The sequence below is a fragment of the Crocodylus porosus genome, unplaced genomic scaffold, assembly GCF_001723895.1.
Source record: "Crocodylus porosus isolate Cpor-Errol unplaced genomic scaffold, CroPor_comp1, whole genome shotgun sequence".
NCBI lineage: Eukaryota > Metazoa > Chordata > Crocodylia > Crocodylidae > Crocodylus > Crocodylus porosus.
In genome coordinates, this window is record NW_017728931.1 from 123,905,190 (window position 1) to 123,922,747 (window position 17,558).

Sequence of the window (17,558 nt, forward strand, 5' to 3'; positions counted from 1 at the left end):
GCTTTCTTTGTTTGCTCCAGTTTCATAAAAAAGGGGGGTTATTTTTACTTGGGTGGTACTGGTTCTGTTTGGTCACAGGATGGCGCGCATAGCATATTTAATTTTACAACTTCATTAAAGTAGTTTCAATTTTTATCTGGTCACCATGGGTACCGATATCTCTCGTGCTTTGTCAAGGTCAGTTTTTTTCTTTTGTATGAGAATTCAAGTAATTTGAAATGAGGCACAGATAGGGGTGTGTATATGCAGCACTGTTACAAACTAAAGAATAATAGTGTGAGACTACAATTACAGAGTTTGTTGTGTTAGTCTCTGACCTTTTGCCATTAGCATCTGAAATCAAAGACTTTAATCTTTGACATGCCCCCTTGCCGATGGCAACTTTTGGTGACATCGTTTAGAATTGGTTATCTTTCTCATCGAGCTCGTAAACAATTGGCAAGCGTGTGTATACAAAAGCAGAAAGTGTGGTTATTCGTTTCTTGATTACATGAAAAAGGCAAGAGAAAATGCATAACACTACTAAGATAACAATAAAAATACTCAAAATAGGTACAAGTATGGGGAACAACCATTTGGAGACGTCAAAGCCAAACCAATTGAAAAGGTTATCTAGCCAACTTTTCTTTTTTGTGGTCATTTCACGAAGTTAGGTGGAAAGTGTTTCTAGACTGCTTAGGACTTGAGTTAAATTACCCCCATTTTGAGGAGTAAATTTTAGGCAACTGTGTGAGTCATTGTTAAATAAGGTACATAAACCGCCTTGTTCAAGTAAAAGGTAGTCTAAGCCTAATTGATTGTAATATACCGCTGCTTGTACTTTTCTAATCGACTCGTCAATGTTTTGAAACCCTTCAGTGACTAGGTTAGTAAGGTTGGCAACAGTTTCGGTTAAAAGAACAATTTTAAGCGTATTAGCTTGTGCACCATACATAGGAAAGCGGAAGCCGATTTTGTCCCAGATATCCATCAGAGTCCAGGCACAGTCCCCTTGTTCCCTCGTAAGGGAAGCACGTTTTGCACGGGAAAGATCAGATTTTTTTTGTGTAGCGGTGTGGTTTTTTCTTCGACTTATTTGAAGTCCTTTCAAACTCCATAATGAGGTTACAGGGGTGAGAGTTTCACCTGGGGTAAGAATGGGATAGATACTGGTAGCGTTTGTTTTGAGATTGAACCAAACCCAACCAGGGGGTAAGCGTCCGTTTGGGACAGGGTTATGGCATCGAGTTGGGTTGATTTTGAACGATTTAGTAAAGTTATTGGAGTTTTCAAAGTGACTCCAAAGACAAGGAATGGCTAAATTTGTATAAAGGACTTCCGGCTTCGGATTTGGGAGGGAAAGTGAACAAGGACTTTTGCTCGTACAGCAGATTAATCGATGTCGAGGTATGGAATTAATGTTCTCATTTGGGCTGAGCAACGGAGATTCTGGTACGAACCAGAGGGGTTTAGAACCGTTAACATTACGACAGTTCTGATGGTTTCTTTTATTGGGAGAGAGTGGATCATAGGTTAGGCACTGAGGCCATAAAGCATGAAGAATACTACACAATATGCACACATTGTGTTGCATTTTTGGCTCTATAAGGGAGTAATTTCGAATGGTAGTGAGATTAACTCGGAGAACATAGATACAGTGTGTAATCTGAGAAAGAGAGTCATTGGTTGGGATTATGTTAAGTGTTTCGAACAGTGTTACGATAGGGGTAAGACAGTTAATGGTGTTGGCAGGACAAGATGGCCTGACACAAACATATGGCCAATTAAGTGTAGGTTCATAAACAGAAGGGCTAACAGTTAAAGGTACTCCCGAAATGTCTGTTATAGGGAGATTACAGCGGAAAAGATTAAGATAATGAGATATGTTGAGACTAGAAGGTGGTCATCCAAGATGAGTAATGATGCTAATGTCCATCGTTGCTGAAAGCTTTGGGAAAAACAGTCGGTAGTCATGTGTGGAGTCTTCGGTCTCTTCAAAATTATGGCCATTTACAGGGTGGGTAAGACAGTTGCTTCCGAGCGATTCATATAAGCTTTTGCAGTTTGCAGATTACCGGGAACTCTTGATAAGAAAGATAACACCAGAGATAGAGAGATAAACGGGGATACGCCAAAAAGATAACGTAGGCGGAGAAAAATATTCGTACACAATCTGTTTTTCTCGAGTGTATACGCAGTTCTCCGTTCTCTGCTTTGGGCGGAAGTTCTTTCAAAGTTTTATCTGACACAGGTGACCAATTACTATACGCCAATTATAAATAATTAATGAGCTGGCACTTGTGCTTTCTTTGTTTGCTCCAGTTTCATAAAAAAGGGGGGTTATTTTTACTTGGGTGGTACTGGTTCTGTTTGGTTACAGGATGGCGCGCATAGCATATTTAATTTTACAACTTCATTAAAGTAGTTTCAATTTTTATCTGGTCACCATGGGTTCCGATATCTCTCGTGCTGAGTTGTCAAGGTCAGTTTTTTTCTTTCATATGAGAATTCAAGTAATTTGAAATGAGGCACAGATAGGGGTGTGTATATGCAGCACTGTTACAAACTAAAGAATAATAGTGTGAGACAATTACAGAGTTTGTTGTGTTAGTCTCTGACCTTTTGCCATTAGCATCTGAAATCAAAGACTTTAATCTTTGACAGGTGCAGGCTGCTGCAGGTAGGGCTCGGCTTCATGCAGCGTGCCTTGGGGGCAGCTGTGGGCCAGATAGGTGTGTGCAGATTGCACCTGCACCACACTGCTTGGTTGAGCTCTGCTGCACATATCCCCTGTCCCCCGCCCTCCCCCACACTGCCTCCTACTTGATTCCAAGAAAAAAGGAGCTTTTTTCCCCATGTTAAATGGGGAAAACCTTGTCTTGGAATTGAATAAATATGGTACTACTTCATTGAGTCTTATAACACTGGTGCAGCCTGTTTACTATGGAACTCTTTCTGTGAATTGTTGAGCATCAGGGATACCAACCATATGTAAATTTACAGTCAGTAAAAAATCAGGCTTTTTGGCTCCTGATCCATTAAAAAAATCAGACTACTGTCCATAAAATCCGCCCCCAAAAAATAATAAAAAAAATGGAGCCATCCATAAAAATACTAAGCAACTAGAGCTTGATTTAATTTCCATGGTCAAAAAGAAGATGGAGGCAAGCTGATAGATAGAGCATAGCAACACCATCTGGTGTCTAAATGGGAGTGCTGCACCTTGCATGAATTTTTCCTGAAGGCTTTGTAGACCCCTCCCCTGTAGCCATACGCTGCTGCTGGGTCCCATAAGCTGCCTGTAATAATGCTGTGTTACAGGTAGGCTGCTTTGGGGGTCCGTGGTAGGACAGGGAGTCGGACTGGCAGGGGTAAGGTTGGGGTGAGCAGGCTGGAGAGGGACATACGATATGGGGTGCAGTTGGAGGCATCAGGGTCTAGGAACAAGTAGGGGAACCCTGGGGTGATAGCTGCACAGTGTGAAACCATTGCTGCAATCAAGCAGGGTTTCCAATATTTTTTTACTGAAGACCTTTTAATGAAAGCCAAACTTTTTTACTTCTTTGCAATGGTTGGTGTTTAGAAATTCCTAAATTTGAACCCAGCCCTTCTAACCGGGCCCTGGCAAAAGAGCTACATTTACACTATCTATGATGTATATCAGTAAAAATGTGTCAATAAAAAGCTTGCAGATTGTCAGTAAAAAGAAAAGGTGCAACAAGGAGGGAGAGACTCCTGTTACACAAAGAATGTTCGCCTGCCCACATTGTGGCTGTCTGGATAAACAGATCACTAAGACAAAAGGGCTTGTAATCAGAATAAATAGAGCCCGGGGGGAGCTGTCACCTGGTGGAGAGAAAGTAGTCAATTAAGGAGCTGTGCGAAGGACTGACAGCTGGGACTGATGTGATTCCTAGTCAGAGATAATGAGGACCCAGGGTAGAAATAGGAAGCTGCCACGGCGTTAAGCCAACAAGCTCGGTTAGGGAGAGCTGGCAGACAACCTTGGGGAAGTCACCTGACTGGAAGGGGCCAGGTTTGGGAGACATATTAAGCCAGGGATGGAAGTGGGGTAGGTGGTTGTTGGCCTTAAACGGAGCCAGGGGAGTAGCTCCAGACGGAGGAAAAGCTATACATGGAGTGAACTGGAATCCTACTGCAAGGGTGACTGTGGGTAAAGGGCTGAAGGCTTTCAAGGAACCAAGCCCCACAAGCCCCACAAGGAGGAATGTTTTGATTCAGTAGCCAGCTTGCTTAAAGTTTGTGTTATGGCTGTGGGCTTATCATTTTGTTGTGGTTTCCTGGAGGACTGGGTAGGGACTAACAAGAGGAGGTTTGGAGGTCCCAGAGTGCCAGAGCAGCACATTAGGCTGGAAGCTGTGGGGAGCAGGCGTCAGTTGCAAAGTTACCCAGAGGCGGGCAGTGCCTAGGGCTGGGGGCCCAGCAAAAAGGACAGAGATAGGGTCAGGGACCCATAGCCTGGAGAGGCAGAGACCAGGGCCAGGGGCCCAGTGCCTGAAGAAAGGCAGAAATAGGGTCAGGGACCTGCAGTCCTAGAAGGGCAAAATCATAGCCCAAGGTATAGAGATAATGGGTCATGTCCCTGCCTCCCTCTACAGTAGCCCAGGGACACTGCAGGAGTGGGCTAGGTATACTTTGAGAACAGCTACACTATTTCAATGGATGACACAGATTTACGCACTTTGTCTATATACCAGGCCACATCTTGAACTTCTTCCTGGGGCAGTGGGACTTTGCAGACTAGTAATTGCCCTGGTAGGTAATTGCTATAGTTTGTGGCATAAGAATTGTATCTGTTTTATTTAATTTGTATCATATGTAAAATTGTCCTAAAAAGTTGAACACCCTCCCCCCTTTTTCTTGGTTTTTGCCATTCTGGCAAGTACTTTTTTGAGGGTTCTTTTGTTTTTGTTTGTTTATTTCTGTGTTTCTCCTGTAAGCATTAGGCAACAGTGTTCAGCATTTTTTTTTGGTTTTGTTTTTTTAAATATAGTTCTGGTCTTCTTTTAAAAAAATAATTTCATTCCCTGTACATGCCGGCAGGCTATTTATACAACAGCAGAAAACATTGCATAACGTTTTGAAAATCCCACATAAGATAAAGCTTTTAATACTTATTTCTTAAGAGTGAAAAAGAAAATGCTTATATCTTGAATATTTTCTAGCAGTTTATATAATTTTAGAAATGGATTCAATTCTGTCCCTACATAGCTCAATAATAACTGTTGCTAATTAACATTGAAATCATGGACTCTATCCTTGGAAAATTTCAGAAGTGGGTTAGACAGACACTTCATGAGGAAAGATCCTGCCTTGGGCAGGGGGCTGGACTAGATGACCATTTCCATCCCTACATTCCTATGATCCTATATTTGTTTCTCATATAATCCAACATCATTTAAAAACTGTGGTTGATTAACATAGCAGAAGAGAAAGCTGTTTAGGAGATGGGAATCCATACATTTAGTTTTGCTAATGTGATTTACTTGCTTAATGTTTTTCCCTCCCCAGGGATATGTGTATTGATCCATCCTTAAAGCTGGAATTAAAGAGGATTTCGGAAACTTATCTGCACATCATTTTTGGACTAAATGATAAACAGCTGGTAATAATAGATATACATTGCAAACATTTTTTTAGTAAAAAAAGAGAAAATTCTGTCTTCAAGGTTGTGTTATGATTCTCCTATTTTTGTTTATGTGAAAGAATATAATATAATCCCTTGAATTTGTTTTTATGCACTAGTTTTATGTCCTTTCAAAATGTTCATGTTTAAAGAATAACATTTTCTCCACATGTGAAAATGATTACCAATAATTGTCATTTCTTCACAAAATGGAATCTGAGCTCAGTTTAAGCTTCATGGCTCTTCATTGTACTCTTGATTCCACTTAATAAAAGTGTAAAGATAATTGATAAAGGAAACAAAGGAGGGTTATTTAATGTTGTATGTACTGTATTTACTGAAATAGAAGATGAACCTGATCATAAGATGACCCCCCCAGTAATTAGATTCTATATATGGTAAATTTATAAATTTATTATAATTTTCCATGTATAAAATCTAATTATCTAATTCTATGTATGATTTTGTTTCCCTCCCAATACTAAAGGAGGGAAAATAAATCGGGAGGGGTCAGGTAACCTCTTTGCCTTCTGATTCCCCTTAACTTTTTCCCTTAGCAGACCCTTCCCCCTCTTCTTATTGTTAGACCCTTCTTTCCCTGAGCCTATAGATGTGAGGAGCAAATCTGACAACAATAAACTTGGAATTAAACATGCCTATACCAGTTTGCTTATAGTACCCATACACTTAGTGTTGCAGAGCTCTCAGGTGTCCTGCAACTGAGAACAGAAATGGTTTGGGAGAGACCCCTACTGGCGGGAAGGGGGAAGCGCAGCTGCCAGTCACCAGGACTGCGCAGGTGCTGGTTGCCCTAGCAACCCGGGAAACCTAGAGCCAGGAAGGGGCGGAGCTTAGCCCTTCTTAAGCCCAGGCAGAAGGCCAGGAGGGCAGTTCCCCTCCGGCAGCCGAGGGAGGAGGAACTCAGCCAGAACAAAGGGGAGAACTCTGACGGTTGGAACATCCCCTGGTTCTTGCTGGGGGTTGATGCGCTCTTTCTCTCTCTCTCTCTCTCTGGTAGGGAGAGATTCGTATTTTGACCAGAACGGTCTAGATTTATGTTGTAGCCTGGGGGCTTTGCGTTTTGTGTTTTCTGTTTTACCGGAGGACTGGGTGAGGCTATAAGGGGTTGGAGGAGGCCTCATAGGGGCTCCATGATAGCATGGGGTCTCCTGGCGCTGGAGCGGGCGCAGCTTTGTTTGGGGGCGCATTGGCCCAGCCCGAAGCTAAGGGGGCAGCGAGAAGCCCCAGAGCTAGGGGGCAGCGAAGAGCCCCAGAGCTAAAGGGGGCAGCGAGAAGCCCCGGAGCTAAGGGGCAGTGAGGAGCCTGAGAGTGAGGAGGGGCAGTAAGGAGCCTCTGAGCTAGGGGGCAGCAAGGAGCCCCGGAGCTAAAGGGGGCAGCGAGAAGCCCCGGAGCTAGGGGGCAGCGAGGAGCCCCGAGTAAGGGGGGCAGTGAGGAGCCTGAGAGTGAGGAGGGTCAGTGAGGAATCCTGAGTTAGGGGGTGACGAGGAGCCCCGAGAGTGAGGAGGGGAGACGAGGAGCCCCGAGAACAAACAAAGGGCCGAGACATAATAACATGGCCCAAGTTAGTTTATACCAGCACCATCTGCGAGGCTTGGGCTGTGGTGTAGGGGAGGAAAAGGAGCCGCAGACAGCGCCCCCTGTCATTGGGGCGCATAGAAATGGGCAGCCTCCTGCTGATTCCAATCATCTATTAATCACAAGTAAGATGAAGGCGTGGCAGGCAAGTAAGCAGGTGGTTGGCCCATTGCAGGAGGGTGGAGCCACACGTCCAGAGGGGCTCTGAAAGTAGGATTCCTGCTACACTTAGTTCATCCAGAATTGATGCATGTTGCCTTGTTTTTGAAGTGGCTGTAATGTTTTAACACAGGTACGCTATAAACATGATTTCAAGAAGCACTTTTGTACCTACTTACACATAGTACAACCTTTTTTCCTTTAATGCAAATACATATATGTACACCTACACTTTTCCATCATGTCCCATGACCAACACACTTCACTTATGTGTAGTATAAACTTTACTTTTTATCCTTTTGAAGTTTTGTGTCTAAGGCCAAATCAGTTCCCAATTCTATTGACTGAGCAGAACACAATTGTTCAAGTCTGTGTGGCTCTACCACTGGCATGTATTCTACTTCCCAGACTCTTCAGCCTGGGGCTTCAGAAACTCTCAAATGCATGGCAGGTGTCCTTTGTGCAAACCCCAAGCCCAGAGGCCTTGGAATTCAGATGCCTCCTAGTCTCACTTGCCCCTAGCAAAAAGGCTGAAGGAGTAAGCTAGAAGGAAAGCCTGAGAGCAGTCCCGCATCACTATAAATTGTGTAGCTGAGATCCTTGCATTTGGAGTAATTTTAGACTCTCTCAGGTGTCAGCCTGCTCAAAGTGCAAGGGAAAGGCCTTCACCCAAGTCATTCAAAGCCAAGAAGAAGGGTATCTCCCCTGCCAGGTAAGCAAAACCACCTGGGCCAAAAACCACCTCAGTCTCTTTCCTGCCAAGTAAGTATAGATGATATTAGTTTAAAGTCAAAAGGCTTGTTTGGGATATACCACATAGTTCATTGGACTGGGCCCCACCAGAATCAACAGCATTTCAAGCCATGGTGAACCCACAGTTCAGCACTGCTCAGTTTGTGTATACTCCAGATACCAGCCAGAAAGGATCCATGTGCTAATTAGCCCCCACTCATGACTGGAACTGGATGTTCTTGCCATGAGTCCTGGGATGCCCCAAAATGTTATTTGCAGAGCAGCCAGTTACAGCAGTTGCGGGGTAGGGAGCGATGCAGTGTGGGATGCCTGCAAGACCTGTCAGACGTGTGTCTCGGAATGCTTGGAGTGTCTATGTAACATTGACTTAGTTTACAGTGAACTGGTTCAAAAGAGTACTTGATTTTCCAGGTACACTTTTGAACTATTGCAGGCAGGTTTAAACTAATTTAATAGGTGTGTACATCTGTCTGTTTTAGACTGGTCACGATCAAGCAAAATAGAGAACATCTGAACTCCAAGGCCTCTGGGCCTGGGGCTTGCACATAAGATGCCTCCCTGGCTTTGGGGAGTATCCAGAAGCCCCAGACCAATGGGTCTTGGAGTGAGGATGATTGTCTGGTGGTCATGCTACACAGACTTGGTGACTGAATTCTGCTCAGTCAAATTCTGGAACTTGACTACTGGGCTTTGCCCAATTGAATTTTGAATGGATATAGCCTTGATAAAGTAAAGGAAAAAAAAGGTTTGTGCTATATATAAGTGGCCAAAGCCCTGTGGTTAGTGGGGAAGCAGGGGGCCTGGAGAAAGCAGAAGCAGGAGGGTGCAATGGGGAGACCTTTTTGTTCTTCCTGAGAAAGTAGGGCAATTGGCTAGTTACCTTAGGTGTCTGTACACAAATGCACAGAGGCAGGGAAACAAATACGAAGAACTGGAAGTCCTCGCACAGTCATGGAACTACAATGTGATTGGAATAACAGAGACTTGGTGGGAGCTCGCATGACTGAAGCACTGTCATGGATGGGTATAAACTGTTTAGGAAGGACAAGCAGGGGAGAAGAGGAGGAGTTGCATTTTGTGTAGAAGAGCTGTATGATTGCTCAGCGCTCCAATATGAATCTGAAGGTAGACCTGTTGAAAGTCTCTGGGTCAGGGTCAGAGGGGAAAGCAACAAGTGTGATGTTGTTGTGCGTGCGTGCCTGCTATAAACCACCAGACCAGGAGGATGAGGTGGATGAGGCTTTCTTCAAACATCTAGCAGAAGTTTCCTGATCACAAGCTCTGGTTCTTATGGGGACTTCAATTACCCTGACATCTTCTGGGAGGACAATACAGCAGTGCACAGGCAATCCAGGAAGCTTTTGGACAGTGTTGGGGACAACTTCCTAGTGCAAGTATTGGAGAGGCCAATTAGGGGCCATGCTTTTCTTGACCTGCTGCTCACAAACGGAAGAATTGGTGGGGAACTCCAATCCTAAACGTGGATGGCAAGTTAGGCAGCAGCAATCATGAGATGATTGAGTTTAGGATCCTTAGGGAAGGAAGGAAGGAGAGCAGCAGAGTAAAGACCCTGAACTTCAGTAAAGTAGACTTTGACATGCTCAGGGAACTGATGCAGGATCCCCTGGGGGGCTGGAGTAAGGGGGAAAGGAGTTCAGGAGAGCTGATTGTACTTTAAAGAAACCTTACTGAGGGCGCAGGAACAAACCATTACAATGCACAGGAAAACCAGCAAGTATATCAGGCAACAAGCTTGGCTTAGGAGGCAACTCTTCAGCGAGTTAAAACATAAAAAGGAAGCTTACAAGAACTGGAAACTCGGATGAATGACTAGGGAGGAGAATAAGTATTTCTTCGGCATGCAGGGATGAAATCAGGACGGAGTTGCAGCAAGAGCTGTGAAGGGTAACAAGAAGAATTTCTACAAGGATGTCAGCAGCAAGAGAAAGATCTTGATATGGAAAAGGCTGAAGTACTCAATACCTTTTTTACCTCAGTCTTCACAGACAAGTTCAGTTCCCAGACTACTGCACTGGCTGCACAGTTTGGGGAGGAAGTAAGCGGCCCTCAGTAGTGAGAACAGGTTAGTGACTATTTATAAAAGCTGGATGCGTACAGGTCCATGGGGCTGGACACCATGTACCCAAGGGTGCTGAGGGAGTTGGCAGATGTGATTGCAGAACCATTGGCCTTTATCTTTGAAAACTTGTAGAGATCAGGAGAGATACTGGATGACTGGAAAAGGCCAAATCTATAGTTCCCATGTTTAAGAAAGGGAAGAAGGAGGATCTAGGGAACTACACATTAGCCAGCCTCACCTCAGTCCATGGAAAAATCATGGGAGCATGTCCTCAAGGAATCTATTTCTAAGCACTTGGAGGAGAAGGTGATTAGGAACAGTCAGCATTGATTCACCAAGGGCAAGTCATGCCTGACCAACCTGATTGCCTTCTATGATGAGATGACTAGCTCTGTGGAGATGGGGAGAACAGTGGACATGATATACCTTGACTTTAGCAAGGCTTTTGATATGGTCTCCCACACTACTCTTGCAAGCAAGCTAAGGAAATATGACTTGGATGCATGGACTATAAAGTGGATAAAAACTGGCTGGATTGTCAGGCTCAAAGGGTAGAATCAATGGCTTGATGTCTAGTTGGCAGCCAGTATCAAGTGGAGTGTCCCAGGGGCCGATTTTGTTCAACATTTTCATCAGTGACCTTGATGATGGGATGGAGCACATCCTTAGCAATTTTGTAGCTCACACCAAGCTGAGGGGAGTAGTAGATATGCTGGAGGGGTAGGGCTTAGGATTCAAAGAGACCTAGACAAAGTGGAGGATTGAACCAAAAGAAATGTCATGAGGTTCAATAAGGTTCAATAAGGACAAGTGCAAAGTCCTGCACTTAGGACAGAACAATCTCATTTACTGGTACAGGGTGTGCCTAAGCAGCAGCTCTGCAGAAAAGGAGCTGTGGGTCACAGTGGACAATAAGCTGAATATGGGCCAATAGTGTGCTCTTCTTGCAAAGAAGGCTAACAGCACATTGGGCTACCTGAGTAGGAGTGTTGCCAGCAGATTGAGGAAGTGAGTGTTCTCTTCTGTTCGGCATTGGTGAGGCCACATCTGGAGTACTGGGTTCAGTTTTGGGCCCCCTGCTACAGAAGGCATGTGGATAAATTGGAGAGAGTCCAGTGGAGGGTGACAAAAATGGTTAGGGGGCTGAGGCACATGACTTGTGCAGAGAAGCTGAGGGAACTGGGCTTATTTAGTGTGGAGAAGGGAAGACTGAGGTGGTATTTAATAGCAGTCTTCAGCTACCTGAAGGGTAGTTCCAAAAGGAATGGAGCTAGACTGTTCTCACTGGTGGCAGATGGCAGAAGAAGGAGAAGTGGTCTCAAGTTGCAGCAAGGGAAGTTTAGGTTCTATATTAGGAAAAACTTTCTCTCTAGGAGGGTAGTAAAGTACTGGAGAAGGTTAACCTGAGTGGTTGTGGAATCTTTTGAGGTCTTTAAGACCTGGTGAGACAAAACCTTGGTTGGGTTGATCTAATTGGGGAAGGTCCTGCTTTGAGCAGGAGGTTGGACTAGATGACCTCCTGATGTCCCTTTCAACCATAATTTTCTATGATTCTATGATAGGTAGGTGCCAAAGTGATAGATAAAAGCGTGTTTATGGAGAACCTTTGATAAAACTTGCAGCAGTTTCTAAAAAGGTAAAATGCATGAGTTCTGGGTGAACTAAATCTATAGGTACTGTATGCAAATTTTTGCAGCTATGTTTTTTTCAAGGTCATTTTTTTCTAATTTGTTCCCCACTTCCATGTGCTCAGGGAGAACAGAGTCTGACAGGGCGGAGGGAAAAGGTCTGTTGGGGAAAGAAGTTGGGGACTGGGGGACAAAGGCCACCCAGATTCTTTTGCCCTGCTGTAATGGGGAAGGGGACAAATTCAAAAAAGACCTCCAATAGTTAGATTCTATAGTGTAACTGCTGAGGTGGACTATGCTTAATGGGCACTACCGTATATCTTATTCAGATTGGCTGCACTAACCTATCCTTGTGGTAGGTTCCCATCATCAGGTTTGTCTAATATGGACCATACATTGTGTACTTATGCTCAGTGTTGTCTGCATTTAATCAACATCATAGCTGGTTTCCATTACTAATCACATGCAGCTTTTAGCAGCAGTTCAAGAATAGACAATGCATCTATGTAATTTAATGTGGTTTCCTTGTATGCAAATGTAAGACAAAGGGCTTTTTCCCCATGCTGACTGGGGGAGGGAGGGTGGAACACCTTGCCTTGCATTTGAGTAAATAAAGTATTTAAAGTATAAACAGGATTATATAAAAAAATATATAAATTAGTCATAAGCAAGTTGATTAAATTCTAATGCATATGAACTACAAGAGAATTTGAAATATAATAGGGCTATTTAATTGCTGGAAAGGTACTATCAGAAGAAATATTTCAGTTTTAGGAGGGATTTTATCTAAGTTAAATAGTTTAGTTCAGACATAGTATAGTTCTCTCTTTTTTCAGTGAATCTTTTTTTATCTGCAGTGTAATGACCAGATAAGGAGATGGAGAGAGATTCATATAAAATTTCATAATTGGAAAACTGAACATCCATTTCTTTAAAACATATTTTAATTTTCGGTGATCAACATGGAGAATAGAATTGTCAGGTTCTATATTTTGGTCTGATTTTAATTTTTAAATGTATGTATTAATTTCATATTTATATATTTAGATGAATGAAGAGTTATGTGGCAAGGCATGGAACTTCTACACCAGAAACTTAAAGAATATGTGCTTTCAGTAAGTGTGTATGCTATACTGAGTACATATACTATATATACAGAATAATTCAGTGAATTTTAAAGAAAAATCCCCTGTAGCTGAACTGTTTATATATTGTTAATGTAGCAAAAGAAAATTTTTACTGTAGTTTGAATGTTTAGATTATTTGGTTATGTCCTACTTCTGTAATGTTATTTTGAACTCAAATTATAGTGAATGTTAGGTGCCCACATATTCTAAATCCAATTCAAATTCTACTTTAATTCAGTAACAGTCTTCTGAATTCAGTGAGGTCTTTTGCCAGTGGATGAATAATCCAAGTAGAGAGCTGGTAATTACAGGACTGGGAATCAAAGATCTGAGTCCTCTTTACGGTGTTTACTTGATTTTTTCCCCCCTGAGTTTTAGCAATACATTAATTTTCCTTGTGATTCATTTTATCTTTAATTTGGGGAAAAGTCAAATAATAAGCAGGGATCCTCGTTTTCTATTTAAAAACTGCAAATTCTTTGATTAACCCCCTCCCCATACACACATTCTCTGATTTAAAAAACCCAAATCCGTGTTTTTCTGTGATTAAAATGAAACACTACTGTATGTAAGTATGTATCAGTATCAGTTGAACACAATGTTTTATTAATATATTTACAGTTTTAAAGTAATTTGGAAGCCAACAGTGCGTCAATCACTGTAATAAAATAAATTCTAAATAGTTACAAATTTTGGTGTTTGATTTTGGGTTTCTTATCATGGAAAATCAGAGCTCCCCCTGCCCCCTTTGCTCACCAGGACATGACTCCAGCTGCAGCTGTCCCTCCCCCCAACACTGCTTTGTGGCACTGATAAGCCCTGCCCATGTTGTTGTCCCTCACTCCCCACCCACAGTCCCCCACCCCCACAGCCCTGCCAGAGAGGGCTCTCAGCTGCCAGAACTATTGGGCCAGGGACCCAGGTCTGCAACTCCCTGTTTCCCATCCTTCTCCTCAGCAGTGCCCGAGCCCCGGCTGCTGCCCTTGGGTGGGTGGGTGGGGGCAGGTACAAGATGCCTGCTGTGGGTTTGGGCTCCCAGCCCTGCTGCCTTCCCCATGGAGCCTCTGTGGCTGAGCAGGCAGGACCTGGCTTAACAGGGCAAAATCAGGTGGGGACTGCTGGGAGCCCTGTGCTTCCATGGTGAGGTGCACGTTGCCTACCTGGCAGCAGCAAGGGTGCACAACTCTATGCTGCCATCCCTGCTGCTGCCAGGTGGGTACAGGGCACCTTGACAGGGTGGCACAGTGATCCCAGCAGCAGCACGGGACTCCCCACCCCACCCTGCCCTGCTTCCCTCCCCTTGGGGCCTCCACAGCCCATGGGTAAAACCCAGCTCAGCAGGGCACAGCAGAGTGGGGAAGTTCATGCTGCTGTTGGGGAACTTGAGCCTTCAGTGGGCAGCCCACACTCACCCCGTGCACAAATCCAGGGGGCACATGCCCTCCATGACCCCTCTGGGAGTGTACCCAGCAGCAGGGAGCCAACCCCCTGCCACTCCCCACCCCAGACAAACCACTCACAGCTCTATCCCACTCTCTGCCCAGGCCCTACAGACACGTATGGCTCCAGACGCCAAACCCCATGCACCACACTGACTGGCCAGCAGCTCCAGCTCTGCTCAGGTCCCTCCCTCCCTCAATTCCCACCCCATGGGTGTCTGGTGCCTCTTGAGCTGGGGGGCCATGTGCCCCCCTGACACCAGTCAGTGACTTGGGGGAAGGTCCCCCAGCGGCCAGTCCTGCTGACCAAGGGGAGGAGTCCCCTGGCGGCCGATCCTGCTGGCCAGGGGGACCGCTCTCAGTCACAATAAAAGTGGCTGCACTGCTTCTGGAAGCAGTGCAGTCGCTTTTACTGGCGGCCCTGCTCCCCGGCCAGCACTCACAGGGCGGGCACTGGTGCTCCCGTCTACCCCCCTGCCCACCAGCTACACAGGGTGCACCGGCGCTCTCAGGGTGTGCATGTGCACCCCTGTGTATCGCCTACACGTTGCCCTTGTCCCACCCCCCTGTGTTGTACTCACAGAGCGTACAGTGTGAATTAACAACAAGCAGGAATCTTATCAGGGGATAAGGCACAATGCATTAATGCCGCATTTATTGAAAACATAAGACACAAAATGAAAGAACAGCAGAGAGGTGGTGTTGCCTATTTCATACTTTCATACATACATACTTATACACTCTCACACACATACCCATTTATTCACACACATACACAAGGAGACAAACAGACAGTCCTGTAAATATCAAGATACTACCAGTCCTTAAGATACTTGGATTAGCTTGGTGGCCAGTCAAATTAACCATGAGGATTGAAGGCAGGTCTTGTTGGATGCGTACTGATATTGCTGCTCCTCTGTGCAGGACAGACCCAAAGCCTCTTTGTTCTTGTCCATCTTTATAGTGATTGTTCCCCATACAAGTCTATGGGTCTTGCAGTGTCACTTCCCCCCAATGTTGAAATGATCCTCCTCTTCTGTTGTGATGTTATGATTGACAGACTCTTCTGGCGTTGTGGTCTGCAATTTCTTCCATCTGCTGTCAGCAGTTTCTTCAGCCATTGGAAGAAAACTTGGTCTTGTACTTTGTAATTCTTAACTGCTGATCTTGGACATTGTTGTAACCTTTGGCTGTTACAGTTATTTGAGCACACTAAAATGGATATTGGTTACGGACTAGAAGGATAGAAATACAATATCCTTTATTATAATTGGTTACAAAATAATAATTGACAAATCAATGCAGGCAATATTAAGAGTATATAAAGGCAAATTAACTTTTAGCACACCTGACTTACCTGCGGGGAGCTGCTCTCCAGGCTGCCTGAGAGCCATGTGCATGTGTACATGTACCATGCACCTGGCACCCTCTCACTCCTCCCACTCACCCCTCCCACTCCTCCCTCTCACCCCTCCCACTCCTCCCAGCCCATTGCAGGCTGGAACTCTGCCATTTCACACAAGGGGAATCTGCCATTTCACACATTTTTCTCCTTAAAAAGAGAAAACCCAGGTTTTTCTCCTTAAAAAGGGGAAAACTTGGGTTTACTATATTTTTCCATGGTGAACAGAAAACCCAGATCCCTGATAATAAGGTATTTGGACATTTGAATCATTTATAAAAATACTTAGTAATTTCTTTAGTATGGCCATGAGTTGTAAAAATCAAATACTTTTTCATTGTCATTAACTTTCATGGGAGATAAAGTTAGTTTCACAGAAGCCATCCTCTTTTGCGGGGTATACAGCAATAGCTACAGCTATAGCTGTTTGTTATTTTGGTATGCTAATCAAAGTGGTTTAAAATCTTGGTAATAAATCATAAAATTCCTCATTTAGTTTGGAATTAATTGTTCTCTTTATTTATAGTATGAGTTGGATTGAGACAATAAAAGGCCAGAAGGCCAGACTGAGACATTTTTAGTATGCAGAATATGTTCAGTTAAAATGTATTTTGTTTCCAAATAAGAAATACCTTGGCAAAGAAATGTTGTAGAGCCATTTTTATAGTTATCTTTCATACAGCTCAGACAAAGATAGATACTGTTGTGTATTAAATAAACAAGGTATGGTTCATTCAGACTATATTTCTCTCCCGGCTCTATTTCTGTCATATAAAGTAGAGCAAGAACAGTGGTTTTACTGAAGGATAAAATGATTCAGTTATACATGTTGGTTTATGTTTTTTTATTTTGGTTTTGATTTATATTCCTGGAGAAACCTAAATAACATTGGTAGATCACAGTTCGGAAAGCGCTTAAGCAAGTTTTTAAATACAGTGCTATTAAGGAAATCACTTGCTTAATTTTAAGCATGTCTTTTAAGTTCCATTGTTTTCAGTGGGACTTCCATACTTGATTCAACTAAGCAAATGCTCTTCTGTCTTTCTTGAATGTAAAACATTTATTGGACGAGGGCAGTAATAATACTGTATTAACTGAAATATGTAATGAATGGAACCAGTCAGGAATTTTATGAACTGTATTATTATCATATTAAGAGAAAGTATTATTAAAAAATATATGAACAGGAGGAATTATTTTTTTAAAATACCAGTTTTTGACTGTTTGGAGAAAAATAATATCAGTTTATTTTAATGAACTTGACATCTGTATCCTTCGTGTGAAGTTGCAGTTTTAGGTTTTTTATTTCATCCAGGTCAGGAACTACATTCATTATTTACTGTGTCTTAAAATTGCAGAGCATGGATGCAGTATTGTCTTTTGAAAAAAGAAGCTAGAAGAGATGCAGAGCAGAACATGGCTCTTGCAACAGTTCACTATAACTCCAGAATAATAAAAGTAATTGTACAGAAATGGAATGGTTGGGTTCGGTTTCACAGGGAACAAATGGCATGTAAGTCTTACAGGCTACTTTGCATAAACAGAAATAGGACTTGCGTACAGTAAAAACATAATATTTGGGTAACTGAGAAGCTATACAGTTTTAGTTCTTTCATGGATGAAACTCAGTAGTATCTTAACAATACTCACTGGGTTCCATATTATTTTAAATATTCAAGTAATATTTTCAATGGACTGAATTTGGTGTTGCATATTTCACAGTAGTGAGGGTTTTTTGTGTAAAATAT

At 43.3% G+C, this 17,558-nt stretch overlaps 1 protein-coding gene across 1 annotated transcript in view; it reads left to right on the plus strand.

The window, feature by feature from the left end:
* FBXL13 (F-box and leucine rich repeat protein 13) overlaps window positions 1–17,558 on the plus strand; it is a gene marked incomplete at its 5' end in the record, with an annotated part of 190,279 nt that overhangs the window by 17,663 nt on the left and 155,058 nt on the right. Inside the window, 3 exons of the mRNA XM_019543969.1 lie at window positions 5,512–5,605; window positions 12,890–12,957; window positions 17,169–17,323. Of these exons, the coding sequence (XP_019399514.1) occupies window positions 5,512–5,605; window positions 12,890–12,957; window positions 17,169–17,323 (317 nt within the window). The remainder of the gene's footprint in view (window positions 1–5,511; window positions 5,606–12,889; window positions 12,958–17,168; window positions 17,324–17,558) is intronic.